Raw genomic sequence first — 15,756 nt, 5'->3', positions numbered from 1 at the left:
AGAGCACTGATCCTATCTTAAGTGTCAATAGAATTAAAGGAAAAAAGTCAGTAACACGTTCAGAAACATCTAAGTAAAATGACAAACAAACTTCATTTTTATTAATTGATTACCTGATCCAACATTCTGAAAGGAGGAGAGGTTACTTCTGTTTGGCATCATATTTGTCTTCTACAGGATGGTTAAAACAAAGCTAATTCGAGTGAACCAGATAAATTTTGACCTGCAAATAAAGAAAGAAAAAAACAGTGCTTTAAGAAATATATTCTGAGAATATATTTTAAAATATGTAGTATAGACCAAAATTTACTTGTGCAAAAATTTAAATATTTCTTTATGAATTGTCTCTGGAAAAGATATTTGAAAAGGGCACTCCAAGTTTAATGTGAAGGCTGTAAAAAACCTGACTGGATTTCTTCTATCAGTTTAAAAGTCCATATACCTTGATTTGATAATTTGATATTATCTATGATCTCAAATCTGTGCAGGTAGTTACTAGTGATAGCTCCTGAGGTTTTTCTTGCATTCCTGTGGCTTTCTTAAGAAAGCATTAAGGCGGCTAGGCTTTTCTGCAGAAGACTGTTTTTGAAAGTCCATGGCCCAAATTCATCCCACCTAATGCGAGCATGCTGCAATCACAAAGAAACCTACCTAAAAACAGATATGCATAGAAAATATTTGCCATGAAACAATTTCTAAAGTTCCAAAGAAATGAGACTACGAAGGCAAAGAGATTCTTCAAAAATCTGTAAAAAAATGTGATATAGCTACAAGAGACTTGCCTTAAAAGAAATGCCAAAATTCTATCAAAGTCACTAAAGACTAAAATTAAATCAAAATCCAAATAGAAGATCTCTAGTGGGTTCCTCTATCAAAAGGGTGGGTTTTTTTTTGTTTTTTTGTTTTTTTGTTTTTTTTTACACACACACATCTGTTTTTAAAAGGTTGACAAAAGAGCTTTAAAAATTGCATCAAGTGACAAAATTAATGGTGACCATCTGTAGGCTCTCTGCACTTCAATTCTGGACAAGCAAATAGAAACGTGGCAGAAAAAAAAGGAAGAATGGAGACAGATGGCTTAAGCTGTCTGTCTACAGATGAGCCACCTATTTAGCCTCAGTAAGCCTCAGTAGTCACAGCCTCCAAATTTCGGGTCTCTGTTACATAGAATTTTCTTGCCATGCTTTTTTGCATTATTCTCCTAGGAGGAGAGGCCCAAAAGAAGCAAGCTGACTGCTAAATCCCTATGGAGAGAGTCTTTTTTGCAGCGGCTCTGGCTCTTCTCTTATCTCCTTGCTTTCTTCCCTTGGAAGGCTCTCTCCTGCTGTGCTAGCCAGGCCCTTCCCCTCCCCTCTGTTATTGCATGAATCATATCTATGCTGATCTCACTTTATAACGCTTTTTTTTTTTTTTCTTTTTCCTCCCTTCTCTACAGAGGTCATTTCTCACTCCTTCTAAGGAGAGAGTTTTCACTCCATCAGGCATCTCTCTTCCACCTCTCCTCACAGTGAGCAGCATGGTTTCACCTCAACAATCACCTCCAAGAACCTGAACTTCACCCTTCTCTGGCAACAGCTCTGCCCTGCAAGGGGTCAGGCAGAGTCTGGAAGAGCCCCTTACCTCCTCAGGGCAGCTCAGGCTCCACATCTGCGTTCTCTAGCACCACAGGCCTGAAGTTTTCCAGAACAAATTGCGGGAAGCAGTCTGGATAGCAGATAGCTCTTAAACCTGAGTTTCATGCTCAACAGGTTATTTTATTGACATTAAACATTTACTGTTCCTTTCACCCTGCTGGGCCTTTCGCCTCACAGGGAGATTCTTCCCCTAATTCCTTCCAGCTTGCCTTGCCTTCTCTTACTAACTGCCTGCTACCACTAATCCTCCCGACTCAAAATCTCTACAGTGTGAGAGGCTCCTTTACTGCTGGGAATGTAGCTAAGAGGACTATCCCTGGACCTCAGCACTCAGCTCGCTGGAGGCAGTCAGAGAGACACAGTCACCATGCAGATCTCTTTAATTAACTGTTTCCTGAACTGAGAGCTAACGAGTTAAAAGTGGTTCTCCCACTTTTTAGCACTGGCACTCTGCCTTTTGCTTGCCCACAAAACATTGAGGAATGGTATAGAAATCCTGTTAAAATTGCTGCTACATTACCATCTTGGCATATCGCTTGCATGAAAGGTGCTATTGAAAAATACATTTCAAACCCAGCGCTCTCCAGAAGAGAACTGAAAATGTTGTAACTTCTCAGGACACATTCAACTTCACATAGAGAATTAGCGTCTCACAAAATTTCATGCTGTTCTATACCGAAAAGTGTAATTATATTATCAACCAGAAAATTAAAATATGGACAACCTGGAATCAAAAGACAAAAGGAAGGGCTGCTTGAAAAGAAAGGAAAAGAAATAACTAGATTGCTTGCATCTCTACTTTTGCTGCTTTTTGTTTAAAATGGTTGGTGAAATCACTAGTAAAAACAAAGAAAAAACAGCTGTTCATTCCTTATGTATTTGCATCCTTTCTATCTCACAAGACAATGGCTACTATGTATTCAATATGACAAACATTAAAGAGAGAACAACGGAGAGGGAAGGGTTTTTGACTAACTGAAAATCCAATCTTTTGTTCATTTTGAAGAATATTTGGCTTTGCTAATAACCAAGAGGAAGAATGTCTTTAAAAGATTAAATATTTATACAGCTTCAGTTCAAGTTCTTCAGTTTGAGAATTCATTCTCTAAGAAGAGAGACGTGTAATGAGAGATTAGAGAAGCCATCACCTAACCATAATTGGATTTTTTTTTTTTCCAGAAAGTGGCTTTCTTTCTACAAATCTCTGCTGTGAACATGAACAATAAACAACTAATGAATCAGTGAATTAAACAAATGAACAGCTCAAAACGAACAGTTTTATCTGCTCACATGAAACCATATTCTTTCAGGTCAGAATTATGCAGGGCGTCATCCAACAACCAGCTAGACTGATTTTCATTAAAGAGCATATATTGCCCTCTGCCTTGTCTGGAAGGAAGCAAAATGATTTCATCTGGTATTTATAAAGTCATCAGAAGTGAATGTATACAGCATTACCAATCATGTTCCATCTGTACGGTGCCCAGGCCAAATTAAGTTCTGTTTTACTAACGACCAGAAGAAACAGTGATTCATGGCTCAAACAGGCTGCGAGTCAAACAAAGGATTCCAGTTTTAAGGTATTATAACACAGGGTTGCTTTATCCTAAAATTTCTTTCACCTAGCTTAGGAGAGTAGAACTGCAGCTCTACTACGCCACAGGTACAACTCTGCCCAACATTTATTTCACAGATCGGGTGATATTTTCTCACCACATCTGATTATTTCCCTTTCTTTTACTTCTGCCTCAGCTGATACCCACCTCCCTTCAGAAAAGCCTTTCATGGCATACAATTTGCTCTTACATTACCAACCAAGTCAGTTACAATCCCTTAGAAATCCCTGAGGTGTTCCTTTGACTGAAAATAAAGTCTTTTTTTGAAGAAAGTTCTTAAATTTGACTCTCTTAAATTTGAATCTCTCCCCTCTAGGGCTTTTTTTCCCTGCACTTTATTGTTTCTTCTTTTTCAGTTGCTTAGAAAACATTACAAGAAGTCGTTACCAGCAGTTCCTGCCCCACTGTGTTCTCTGTCTCCAGAAACTCCAAGAGCAGGGTACAGCCGTCCATGGGAAGCACATGATACTCCAAATGATGGAGGGCAAGGACAGAAAACGATTGCTGTCACAGTCCACACAACATCATTTGTTTCATTTGTTCAGACACAAGAAGGTTATTGAATGATTACTGTCCGTTTCATCTGTTCGAATAAAACGCACACTGTTTGGAAGACAAGCAAGCCTCCTAAATTTTTCCACCCTGAACAAAATTTGATGAATGAGCGCTAATGGCTTCAATGCCCAGAGATTTAACTTTCCCACGGTTTGCTACACCTAAGTCCAAAGATGGACTACTCCATTACCAAGCTGATTTACTTCTTTCCTGTATAATCTTAAGACAATGCACCTGCTCCTGATTAAATCAAGTCTGTTTTTTCCTTAACTTTGCTTACTTTTACAGAAGTGCTGGTAAAACCAAACTGGTCAGAAAGAAACTCCCAGGGCTCTATAATTTACCTCCAAAAACACTCCTGTGTAAATCAGTCTTTCCCCAACCACTTAAAGCCTACTGTCAAAATAAAGCAATATAGTCACAAAAAGCCAGCTGCATAACTCACTCAGTCGAGATTCTATCCCCATAAACTAGTGAATGGATACATCCTTACTGGGGATCAGTCACCTCTGATGAAAACTGGGGAACTCGGCAAGGCTGTTATCTACAAACCCACTTACGTTTTGCTCCCTGTCCTCCTCCTCCTCCTCCTTCCCCACAACACAATATACTAGATCCTGAGAGACATCTAATTCCTTGCCAGCGCAGCTTTGAAAACTGTTCAGTCCCCAGCCTTTCATGATACAGATCGGGCAAAACATCGGTCCCTGTGGTGCAAATGACCATAAGGTCTGGTTACAGATATAGGCAGCTCTCGTTCCCAAAGCTCACAGCTTGGCACTTGCACCAACACTACAAAAAATAAAAATCAAATATCTGTGAATTAGATTTGACTAAGTCCCTCCCTTGTAATCCTGCAGGCTTCCGATGTGGAAAAGGGAGCGGCAGAGGAAGCCGCTCTAACAGCTTATCTTTTCCTCTAAGAAAATATCATGTTGGATATTAGAGAAGGAGCTCAGTAGCCAGAAAAAAGGGCAGTGCAACAACAACAACAAAAACCACCCCAAATAACTTTATACCCTTAATAAATCACACCTATTTTACTGGAGTAACTACCTCAGCTACTCCAAGTAAGCAGCCAAAATTGCACCTAAATATAGCTTTTAAATTATTCCGTCCTACTTTATAAGCATGATTCTATCCCACTTTATAAGGATGGGTGCTGCAGAAGTTATCACATCAGTTGCCCCTTCCAGTAGACTGAAGCCACATATTTTAATCAGGTCACGAAAACTGATGATTTTAAATATGCATCAAAAATGAAAATATTCATTACTGTGTAACTATTAGAACTCAGTGATTACAAACTGAGATCTTAAAAAGCAATAAGAGACATAATGATAAGAGACACTGACTGCTGAGTGAATCCAAAAGAAAACTACAGTGGAAATGGTGAAGCTTTGAAACTTTTGTTCAATAATAACTATTCTTAGCTGAAACCGTAACTGTTAAAGTACACACTTCAATGAATCTAATCCCATTCCTACTCATCTGGCAGGACAAGAGATTAAAACACTCATTCAAACTGCATTATTTTAGCAGGTATCATTGCCTCCTCTTTAATTTGTACTCATAGAAAACATTGTTTCATCTGGACTAGTTCAAATGAACTAAGCTGAGGCTAGTACTTTTCTAAAATGAGAACTCTTTCTGCCCAAACACCACCCACTAACAAGAAGAAAAGTTTTAGAAGAGGTTTATATTAACACAATGAACTCCCTTTTTTCATGCAGCAAAACAGGGCTAATAGAGAACAATCCAACCTCAAAAAGTTGCATTCCTTTTCTTCAGCTTAGTACCTTTCCAGTAGCTAAGCTTAAAGTCAGTTATCTAAACCAACGGCTGGTTCATCCCACTCCAGTAGCAACAAGCTTCCAGGTATCTTCCTAGCACTATTTCATTAGCTGCTTTCCTATTAAAAATTTGAGCATGCTTAAAAGATTTGCAAACTGAGATTTAAAAAATACATACAGACATGGCAAGCAGAAAGCTGTGCTGGTGGCCTATGGTTGCTTAAATCTAATTGTGCAGACTAACAAAAACAAAACAAACAACATATCTGGTGCAGTCGTAACAGCACAGCAATATGCTAAACCAACATAATTTTCCTTCCTGAAGCCCAGGAAATACAGACTCTCTTGATCTTCAACTAAAATTTTGGGAGGGTAGGTTGACTGGAAAACAATTATGATTCTGACTTCATACACTGTATAGGGGAGGAAAGACCCTATGGAAAAGTTTCACCTTTTCCATGCTATCTGATACAATAAACTTGCCTTTAGGCTGCCCTTACCATGTTCAGTGAGAGCTTGTCACACACAGCAGATGAGCAAGTCCCAGAAAATGCAAAACCTAATCAAACAGCTCTAAAGATCTTCCAACTCCCTTTTTTTTCCCCACCCCTCCTTGGATGTTCTTGCCATTTTTCCTATCTATTTGCCTGTTACAGTTTCCCCCCTCTCTCAGGTAACCTTTATCCATGATCCACTTTGCTTTACTCCGATTCCTTTCACTGCCACTTTTGGGTCTGTCAGTTTGTTTCATTAATCAGTTTCCTTCAGTGTCCACTCTACCTGACAGGTTCTGTCTCTTTTATTTCCTCTGTCTTTTCTCCTCAGATTGTCTCCCTTCCTGAGACACTTGCCCCATATTTCCACATATCCCCTCCAACTCTCTAGCATTTCTCCATTTTCCAGCACTTTCAGGGCAGTGAGAATGCCCCCAAACTAAATGCTTCTCATCACGAGTGCTTGGCAAACCCCATCAGGACAGCGACTGCTAAAGTGGCTTGAACTTGACCAGATGTGTCCTCTGTGGCTGTTGTGCTACCAAACCATGCCGCATGCCTGCCCACATAAATACAGAAAAAAACATTTACCAGGAAGTCTCAGGATTTCATTCCCTCAAGTAAGGAATCCAGGTGCTACACCTGCAGTAACATCATTTAAAATAATTAACAGAGGTAAATTAAAAAATCAGCTAATATCTGAGCCCACCTGCAAGAGATATGAGTAAGAAAAGAATAAGCTTGGCCATATTTATAGACTTCACTCCTATACTAAGGTCTTGAGAGAATCTCCTAGAGAGAAAAACTTCTGTTGGATTTCCGTAGCATCTTGGATATGCCCCAACAGTCTAAACAAAACCTAAACAAATAGCATCTGCTCTGAACACCTGAAACAGGGCATCATCTTATAGCTGTTTAGTTACTGGAAAGGGAAGCATTGTCTGCTCTACTGTCAGCTGCTACACATCAGAATTAACTGTTTGTTCTAATGAATTAAAATGGAGAGAATACGCTGCACTTGCAGTGAACAGAGCATTATTTCTTGCACTGACACTATTATCAGCATGTTTTCTCCCACTTTCATTATTTCAACTCTTCTCAGGATCTTCAAATGGAAATGAGAGATAAGATCTTCTTTTCCTATCCCAAATCCTTTAGTTGTTTGACCCAGCTCCAACCTCAAGATGAACCTGCTATTTTTATCTGACCCATCCTCTGCTTCCCATCTAAGAAATATTCCAAATTTTCACAATGGACTTTGTTTCTTCTGAATAACGGTCAAGTGGCATCTTGCATATTTTCAAGACACTAGTTGTTAACTGTATCGGTACGGATAAGAACTGTTTTGGAAAAAAAAGGGTAAAAATGACTACTTTCTTGTCCTGGTAGACACCAAAGACTTCCTTTCCCTCAGTGAAAACATGGATACCTTAAAGAATTGATTTAGTGTTTGTTGGGATGGAAAGGGAAGAAATTTCTAGCATGGAAAAGGTAGCACTTAATCATAAACAGGTGTTACTGGCTCTTAAAATGGTAAGCAGTTGCTATTTGATGGCCCTAAAAGTAACTCTTACTCTGTTACCCTCTTTGTTCAATGCATCCCTCCCTTTGACACCACAGGTAAGCGCTCTTCCATGTTATAACTTTTTCCTGCACTATTTCCTTTTGCTATGGGAAAGCAAGCCTGTCTTCCTTGTTTGTAATTCCATTCTGCACTACAATACCCTTTTTCACCTCTGTTCTCTTCCTTTTCTACTGTAATACCTTATCTTTGGGGCAGAATGAGGACTTAGAAAAAAAGAAATATTTAAGAAATTTGCCAAATTTGAGAACGGGCAGAGTGGCCTGCCTCTCTTATATTCCACCTCTCCCTGAAAGAGAGGCAATGTGTGCCACAAAGATCAAATATTCACCACGTTCTCACGGGTAACGTGTCCACACAACTGCCCGTGAGAGGCAGAAATGCAGGATTCAGACACGTGACGAGTCAGGGCATGTAGACAAGACGGCATATAGACAAGATGAGCAACGGGCACAAGAAATTGCCGACAAAGTAACGTGCTTAAGATCCCACAAGAGCTCAATGGCAGGAGCAGAAACTCGGTCTCTCGATCCTTTATGTAAGCACAGCCAGTCTATTGACACTTCTCCAAGGGGGGAAATTTCTCAGATGGTTTTAGGGTGGGAGGAGACAAAGTATGGACCATCAGTTCTAACCTGCTCTTCCTTTGGCTGAGGGTGAGTGGGTAGCTTTCTGAGAAGGATTTGATCTACAAACACGACTTGCCAGTCCGCCTGCAGCTCCAGGAGTCACTCAAGCACACCACAGCCTCCACCGCTGACAGAGCTACAAGACAGGGTGAATTACGAGTCCTCAACCTGTCAGGGTAGACTGATGCTAAAAAATCTTGATTCACGCAAGCCGGTCAGATGTAATGCTGGATTCCTGTTGCTAAACTCCAGCGATGCCTAGAGAGCATCAATTACCAGCCGAGTCTTGAAAGAAACCCCATCTTTCCCCAGCAGAATGACTTTAAACAGCTGTAGGAAGCTACGACAGCCCACCAGTCTAACAAAGAAGCACGGACAAAGAGTCTTGTTCTCCCTTTTCCTTTCTGCCAGGTAGAGAGTATCGACGCTGGGAAAGCAAGCAAACAAGCAAGCAAAACAAACCTCAGCTCCTTCCTTCCCTTCTTCCCCTGCCCCCAGACGTGCAGCGGAGCCTGCGGCCGGGGGTCTCAAGCAGCACAGCCCGCCGCCGGCCGGCTCCGCGGGGCCGGGCGAGGAGAAAGGCTTTGCTCGGCCGCGGCCAGCACCAGAGGAAAAACACCCGGGCGAAGAGGTAAAGGAGACCCAGGCTGAAAGGGGCGCGGAGGGAGCGGGTGTTGTGTGTGTGTGGGGGGGGGGGGGTTCCGCGCGCAGCGGGGCGGCGTGGCTGTCACACCGCTGCCCCCCCCTCCCCTCCCCAACGGCCGCCCCGCCGCGCGCGCGCGCCTCCAACGGCCAGAAACGGCCGGTGGGGAGGGGGCGCGGCGGCAAACTGCCCAGGAAGAAGGCAAACACCGGAGACAGCCGGGAGCAACTCGGTCCCTGCGAGGAAACCTGCCGCCCCCCCATCCTCACTCCGCCGAGCTGGCGGCGCCGCCGCGATCCCGCCGCTTTCCCCCCTGCGGGACAGTTTTCCCCTCCCCCGCTCCGCGCACCCCCTCAGCCCGCCCCACACTCACCGCCACCTCCAGCCGCCGGTGCCCGCCGCGCATCCCGCTGCCCGCCCGCCTCCAGCTGCCGCTGCGAGCCCCGTCCCAGCCCCGCCGCCGCCGCCGCCGGGAGCCGCCCCCCCCGCGGGAGCCAGCGCCGCCCCTCGGCGGGGCCCCGGGCGCCCCCCGCGGGCGGAATGGTTCGCTCCCCGCCGGCCGGGGGGCGCCGGAGCGGGGCGGCCGAACAGGACCCGGAGTGGGGGGGGCGGGCGGAGGGGGGAGAAGGGAAGGAAAGAAGATGGACGGCAGAAAGAGGGGAGCGAACAAAAAAATAATAATAAAACGGCGGAAATGAAGCAAGCCGAGCGGCGGCGGGGTCTCGCTCAGTCCCCGAGGCGGCCGCGGCGGAGCAGCCTGGCAGGGACGTCAGGGTTCATCATGAGGCAATTTCCTGCCCATGAGATTAGCTGAGTAAACAGGGTGGTTTCGGGGAAGGCGTGGGCCCCGTTTTGCCTTGCCGGGGGTGGCGGTGCGTTACCTGGGCGCGGGAGGGGCGCCCTCCTTTTCCTCCTCCACCTGGCCACCCCCGTTGCCCGCCGCTCCCGCCAGCTGCCTTCGTGCTGCGCGGCCTTCCCTGGAAGAAACGCTCGCGCCCGCGTGTAGGCACACACACACACACGCGAAGCCCCCGGCAGACCCCCGCCAAGGCCCCGTGGCTTGCTGTGCCCCATCCGCCCTCGGGGCTTTTTGGGTGCCGCGAAGGAAACGTCAGCGATGGGAGACGCCAGCCCCGAGTCTACGGGGCGGCGAGCCGGGGCATCCCGAATACTGCTCTCGTTCCTTGCTGCGCGGCTGTGGCACGCCACCTTTCTCTGTCCGTTTGCCCGGGAGTAAAGTAACGCGTAACCTGCTGCCCGGGGGTCCCGTGAGGCTAAGGAAAGCTCAGGCGGCACGCCGCACGTCGAAAACACCGCAGGCGTTACTCTTCCTCTTGGCGGTGGGGAAACGGCGTTAGTTTTGATCTAGTTCGTGCCTTGCGTTTTCCGGGGGATATCTTGTTTGGCTAAAACCTTTATTTACCGCCATATAAACTTGTAATCGCCCAATCTGGAGTCCAGATTATATAGTAACGCGCAGTCTCAGAAAATACAAATTACGACGACAGGGCCTTGGCTGTCCTGACGCCTAATGTAGTTTACACATAACAAGCAAAGCTTTCGAGATGAATAATTCTAATAAGCCAGAACCTAACCGAGTTCCTCTTCTGTGATGTCTCTATGAACGTCTGAGTGATTCATTTACAGTAGTGTTGAACCTGGCTCTTCTGTTTTGGTCACTGAACAAACGAGAAAAAGTACACCTTGTTTAAAAAATAAAAGCGTACACGTGTAATGAATGCAAAGTTGAGGACCTCTCACAGCTGGAAGTAGCAGCAATGACTTTTAACCCTGCCACAGTCAGAGCCAAAAGCAGCCAGCCTTCCCTTTGTCTCACATACTTCTCCTTTTCCTTTTGTTTTTTAAGTGGGAAAAACTGTAAGCTACAGTCTGCAAAAATCTCCCCAGAGAGAATGAAGCCTAATAGTATGGAAAGGAGTAACTTTGCGCTTATGGATAAACCATTACTGTGAAAAATTTAAGATATGCCAGTGAAATTGTTCCTTCAGTTAGTTCCTAGATGCTAGTGAGGTGTTAGCACAGCTCAGATCAGGCAGAGCATGTCTTTGCCCTCACTTATCTACGCTGGGAAAATTTTACCTGCTGGAGTCAGTATCCTCTGGTTCTTGGTAGCAAGGGAGGAAGAAAGACTATAGCTTATTTCTAAAATAACAGGAGGTACTCAAAAACAACCATTACTGAGGCCTTAAAATAACTTGTTAAGTTGGAATCTTCCCAGACAAGAAACTGGGAATTTTAAAATGAAAACAACAACAAAAAACACTCATTCAGATGTTTTATGATTCAAAAATGCTTAAAATTAGCAAATACGTGAAACTGCAAAAACTGAAGAGCTGAAAACAGTCTACTCTTGTTGGAACAAACCCAACAATACTGCTATTAAGGAAAGTTGGGAAGAAGGGTATGGAAACTTTCATGTGAGCTAGACATATTATACGGGTTCAACAGTCACCCTAGCTAACTGCTTTCATGGCAGTTGCACTACTCCATCGACTGTATTATAGCTCAAGCATTATAACACACCAGTACCTGTACAAACATTCTCACAGGGGCTCTAAAAATTCATTACCCCTGAGTATGCAAGCACGCCCAATAAAAGTTTAGTTTCCATGGTAATTCATGTAAGTGAAAATCAAATGTTGGAACATCTGCAAAAAGTGCGTTTTAATCAGGAGCATCGACAAATGACGATAACATTTCTTGGTACCTCATCAGTGGCATGCTTCTGTAAGAAGGAAGGAGAGAGCTCTGCGGCTGCTTCAGAAATGCCGTCATCTCAGAGCAGGCTTCCATAGTCCCAGTCGCTGCATTACCTGGTCGCTTAGCATTACAGATTACATGAGGTGTGGCCACGACTGCATTTCTGTCAAATGAGCCAGAGCCTGCCTGCAGGAGCTGGTGCAGGCTTTATGCTAGCTGCAGGAGGACGGACAATACCCAGTCTGACATAAAGTCCATTGAGATGAAGCTATCCATTGAAGACTTTGGGTGTAGCTACACCCCGTCTATTCTGTGTCTCAGCAGCTATGGCTGAGACCAAGCCTACCTTTCGTGAACCCTCTTTGCCACTAGGCAAAAACAGATTATTAAATTTCACCATTTTCAAACAAATATGTGGCTACAAACGGGGCCCTAATGATTCAGTGCTCTGCAGCATGTAACCAGAGCATTCTGAACCGCTGCCTCAGTGAAGAAGCATAGCTGTTGTTTATCATTGTAAAATAATACTACACAATTGTTTAGAGCTCAGAAAATGATAAAAATTGTTGCCACCAGAACTTCTGGTAGAACTTCAAAACAAGTTGCGATTCTTCTGTTGTAATTTCACCAAGATTTTTTGAGACAGTGTAGTAGGCTGGATCCTAGTTACTGAAAGCACTTGATTTTTAAGGCTTGCTGGGAAACTCTGCTGACAAAAAGGCAACCTGGAGCATGACTGCATTCATCAGTACCATTCTGGTGAAAAAAAAAATCATGCCCAAAATTTACACTGGTTAACAAAGTTAAAATCTAAAAAAAATCTATTAATCCAGCACATAATACAGAAGTGTATCAAACAATAGGAAATAAGATAAGCTGGAGCGTCAACCAGGGGAGTGTCCTTGTGACTTGGCCCGAATCTTTCTTAAGTTGTCACACAAGAGGTATCAACAAGAAACTGCCTAAGGAAAGTAAGTTACATGGGTAATCAAATTTCATGCTCCAGGGCACAAGTCAATTGCTGGAAGGGTCAAGAAAGGAATTTCATCACTCTCCTCCTTAGCACAGTCACAATTAACTAGGTTGTAATTGCAAGGCAAGAAAGGGGTTGGGTTTTGCATTCCTCTGAATCATCAAGCATTGGCTGCTTTTGCAGTTGAATTCTAAACTAAAAGGATCAACGTAGTATGTCCTGTGTCAGCGTTTTGTTGCCCTTATATGAGACTTTGTCTAGTTGCGGTGCCATCATGAGCTTCGCTCTTCTTTTGATGATAACTACTTAGCTCAGAGTATCGCTTTATTTCAGAACTACCTTTAAAGAGTGAAGACTTTACTAGTTTAAGCAATTAGCTTTTTTGTTAATAATGAGTAGTCACCTTAAAACGTCTCTATCAATAAACTGTACAACTCCAAAGTACTCATGTAACTCATGCAGTGTTTGTATAGCCATAATGGCCTAAAGATATAAACAGGGCAAGATCTGTAGGAATAGGTAACAGCTTTGATACTACATCCTTTTAGTCTGATAAAAAATCATGCTATTTCTTACTTAAGTAGAATATTTAGTAATCAAAAGGATTTTTGCTAACACAGGCCAGACGTTACTCCGCCTCAAATCACAAGAGCACGACCCTATTAGCTTGTGTATGGCTATCTGTTTTTGTAGCTGATTAATTGCTTCCCTTTGCTAGGATGAGCCTGTGAATGAGGATGGCTTATGATTTAACTATTCAACTTTGATACTGTAGCTAAGCTCACTACAGCGTCATTTAAGTTTTTCTATACACAAGTACGTTTTTAGATAGTTCTATGAGCAAACATGTTGAAAACTCCGAGGATTAGGCTCTGCAGGTAACGTTTCCCTATAGCTGTTAAGCCAGTAAGTGAATGATTGGCAGAAGACACGGTGCAAATGCAGTAATTACACTGGTTCACAATTACAACTACAGACTAGCACCGCAATTCATCTGGTACTCAGTGGCTGGATACAAGGGCATCTTTATCCTATGGCTGCCCCTTCTGGACCATCCTTTTCCCAGCAAGCAGTGAGTTGATTCATAAGTTACCATACACACCATAGTTTGCGGCCCTTGTGATTTGTCTCTGATGCCAAGCCAAGGCAGTTATCTGCTCCCCTTTCGTCTCTGTCATTATCAAACCTGGATGCAGACATCTACACGTCTGAAAATGCATTGGGGTCATGTAAGCAAGATAGTACTTTCTTTAGTGCCAAACGAGAAACAACAAGTAAAAACTTTTAAGCCACTTGTCCAAGGTTACACAAGAAACCTCAGCTGGGACAAGGCATTGAATGTAAGAACCCAAGATAAAACCTTAATTTCACAGTTAATCTGTTTAAAGATAGATCTCTGTGTTGAAATAGATAACTGATCTGGGTTCCTCCTCCTGCAAAAATATTCTTTCCCTTCAGGTGAAACTCAGTTAATTAGTACAGAGTCAAAAGAGGTAAAAAATAATGCATTTCTACCAAAAGGAAGGATGATTGCCAAAACTTGCTTCACTCCGTTCAGAGTAATTTGGGCTGGAATTGATGTAGCAGCTTTCATAAACAAAAAAGGCAAGCCCGACAAACTTTAGATGAAGTATATCCTCACAATTGATTTATGGAGCTGCCTTTGCTGGCAAGTTTTTAATATGCGTATTGAGAAAGCTTGTAGAGGTGTTTTTTCTTGGCAGATGACCCCACCATGAAATTAACTCCTCTTAGTAGTGCAAAGGATGACGCAATACTGCTAATACTGTCCTGCACCTAATAGGGACAGAGTAAGATGCAAAGATGCATTTTAATCTTAGATTTCTGGGATTCTCCAAGTAGGGGCATGACTGAAAGCAACTAAAAAATATAAATTATAACCATTTTCTTCCTATGCATCCCTTACCCAAAACTGCTTTATGTGCTTACGCAAACAGAAAATGCAAAACCCTAAGATAAACATCCTGAGGATGCACTAATGCCTAATATAAAACCAACCTAAACCAAAATAGCAGTCAGTCAAGTAACTACCAATCATCTAACCGCCCCCCTGCACTTACCACCCTTCTTCAACAAAATCCTAAAAACGTATCGGGGTAAAGGAGAGGGTCCCAGCATCAAATGTATTCGGGTCCTCTCAGAATGTATATGGGAAAAGGGGAGAAGGAAGGTTATTTCCTGGCAGTTTCCTTAATTCATTGGCACTGTAGAACTGTAGAAATCAGATACCTTAGGCCAGGACAGCTTCTATACCAGACATCTTTCGACGTGCAAAGCATGAAATGGCACACACGCACCTCCAGTCACCCAGGATGCCTAGTCTCAGATTAATCCTGTTGTTCTTCCCCTTTCTCCAATCACTACCTTACGTCAGCCCCATTTTGGGTTACTCCGGAAAATAATGGGGGACCGTGCCCGGCCATTCTTCTGATATTGCTGCTCCCCTGTCTCACTGGGAGACTGTATATGCCATTTTTGTAGCATAACCTGGTGACATGCTGGTGACAGGATCTGCCTTTAGCAGCCTGGGCAGGGGGCGAAACCGTGTGCAAGGGCTCAGGGTTATCTCACCTTTCACACTGACAGAAACGTTGCAAACTGCTGGAAGGCCTGTTGTCACTATGAGCTTAGTACCCACTGTAAAGCAAGTAACGCACTTTGCTACCTCAGATGCAAAGCTCTCCAGCTGCCCTGTCTACAGAGACTAGGGCCTTTTATTCCCCGTTTCAATGAGTAGCTGAAGCTTTAAGAGGCAGTGTGGTAAACTCAAACACAGATAAACTCATTGACTTTGGGAACGTGAGACGTGGAAATGCTATATGGCAGAAATTGTAGAGACCACTGATTTATATGTGTTCTTGTCTCCAACTACTCACCTCTGCGCATCTCAGCATGTCCTGCAGTTCTGTACCTCAGCAGCCTGGGCAGGCTGTTCACAAAGAAGTCCTATACTCTCTCTTTAGTCTAGGTCTGTACTACTGTGACCACGATCCCACACACTTCCAATGAAATTCACACTGAGCAATGTAGGCTTAGGCCCACAGGAAGCAATAAAATATGCTTGCTGATCCCAGAGTATCACAGGAAATTAACAG

General features: G+C 43.6%; 1 protein-coding gene and 1 long non-coding RNA gene across 28 annotated transcripts in view; one reads left to right on the top strand and one right to left on the bottom strand.

Annotated features, from left to right (window-relative positions):
• The window catches only part of PHLDB2 (pleckstrin homology like domain family B member 2), a 130,619-nt gene that overhangs the window by 62,674 nt on the left and 52,189 nt on the right, over positions 1-15,756 (bottom strand). For 16 of the 25 annotated variants that reach the window (XM_068908528.1, XM_068908538.1, XM_068908412.1 and 13 more), the window contains one exon: positions 114-223. In XM_068908528.1, the coding sequence (XP_068764629.1) occupies positions 114-162 (49 nt within the window). In that variant the 5' untranslated portion in view covers positions 163-223. Of the gene's footprint in view, positions 1-113; positions 224-8,309; positions 8,429-8,765; positions 9,059-9,319; positions 9,420-15,756 lie in introns of those variants that run through there. The other 9 variants (XM_068908398.1, XM_068908445.1, XM_068908521.1 and 6 more) reach the window with 4 other exon arrangements.
• LOC138061082 (uncharacterized) overlaps positions 8,794-15,756 on the top strand; it is an 82,974-nt gene continuing 76,011 nt past the window's right edge. For 2 of the 3 annotated variants that reach the window (XR_011134712.1, XR_011134710.1), the window contains exon 1: positions 8,794-8,934. This is a non-coding gene — a long non-coding RNA (uncharacterized lncRNA). The remainder of the gene's footprint in view (positions 8,935-15,756) is intronic. The other variant, XR_011134711.1, reaches the window with a different exon arrangement.

The sequence above is a fragment of the Struthio camelus genome, chromosome 1 (assembly GCF_040807025.1).
Source record: "Struthio camelus isolate bStrCam1 chromosome 1, bStrCam1.hap1, whole genome shotgun sequence".
Taxonomy (NCBI): domain Eukaryota; kingdom Metazoa; phylum Chordata; class Aves; order Struthioniformes; family Struthionidae; genus Struthio; species Struthio camelus.
This window is presented reverse-complemented; position numbering and strand designations above follow the sequence as displayed.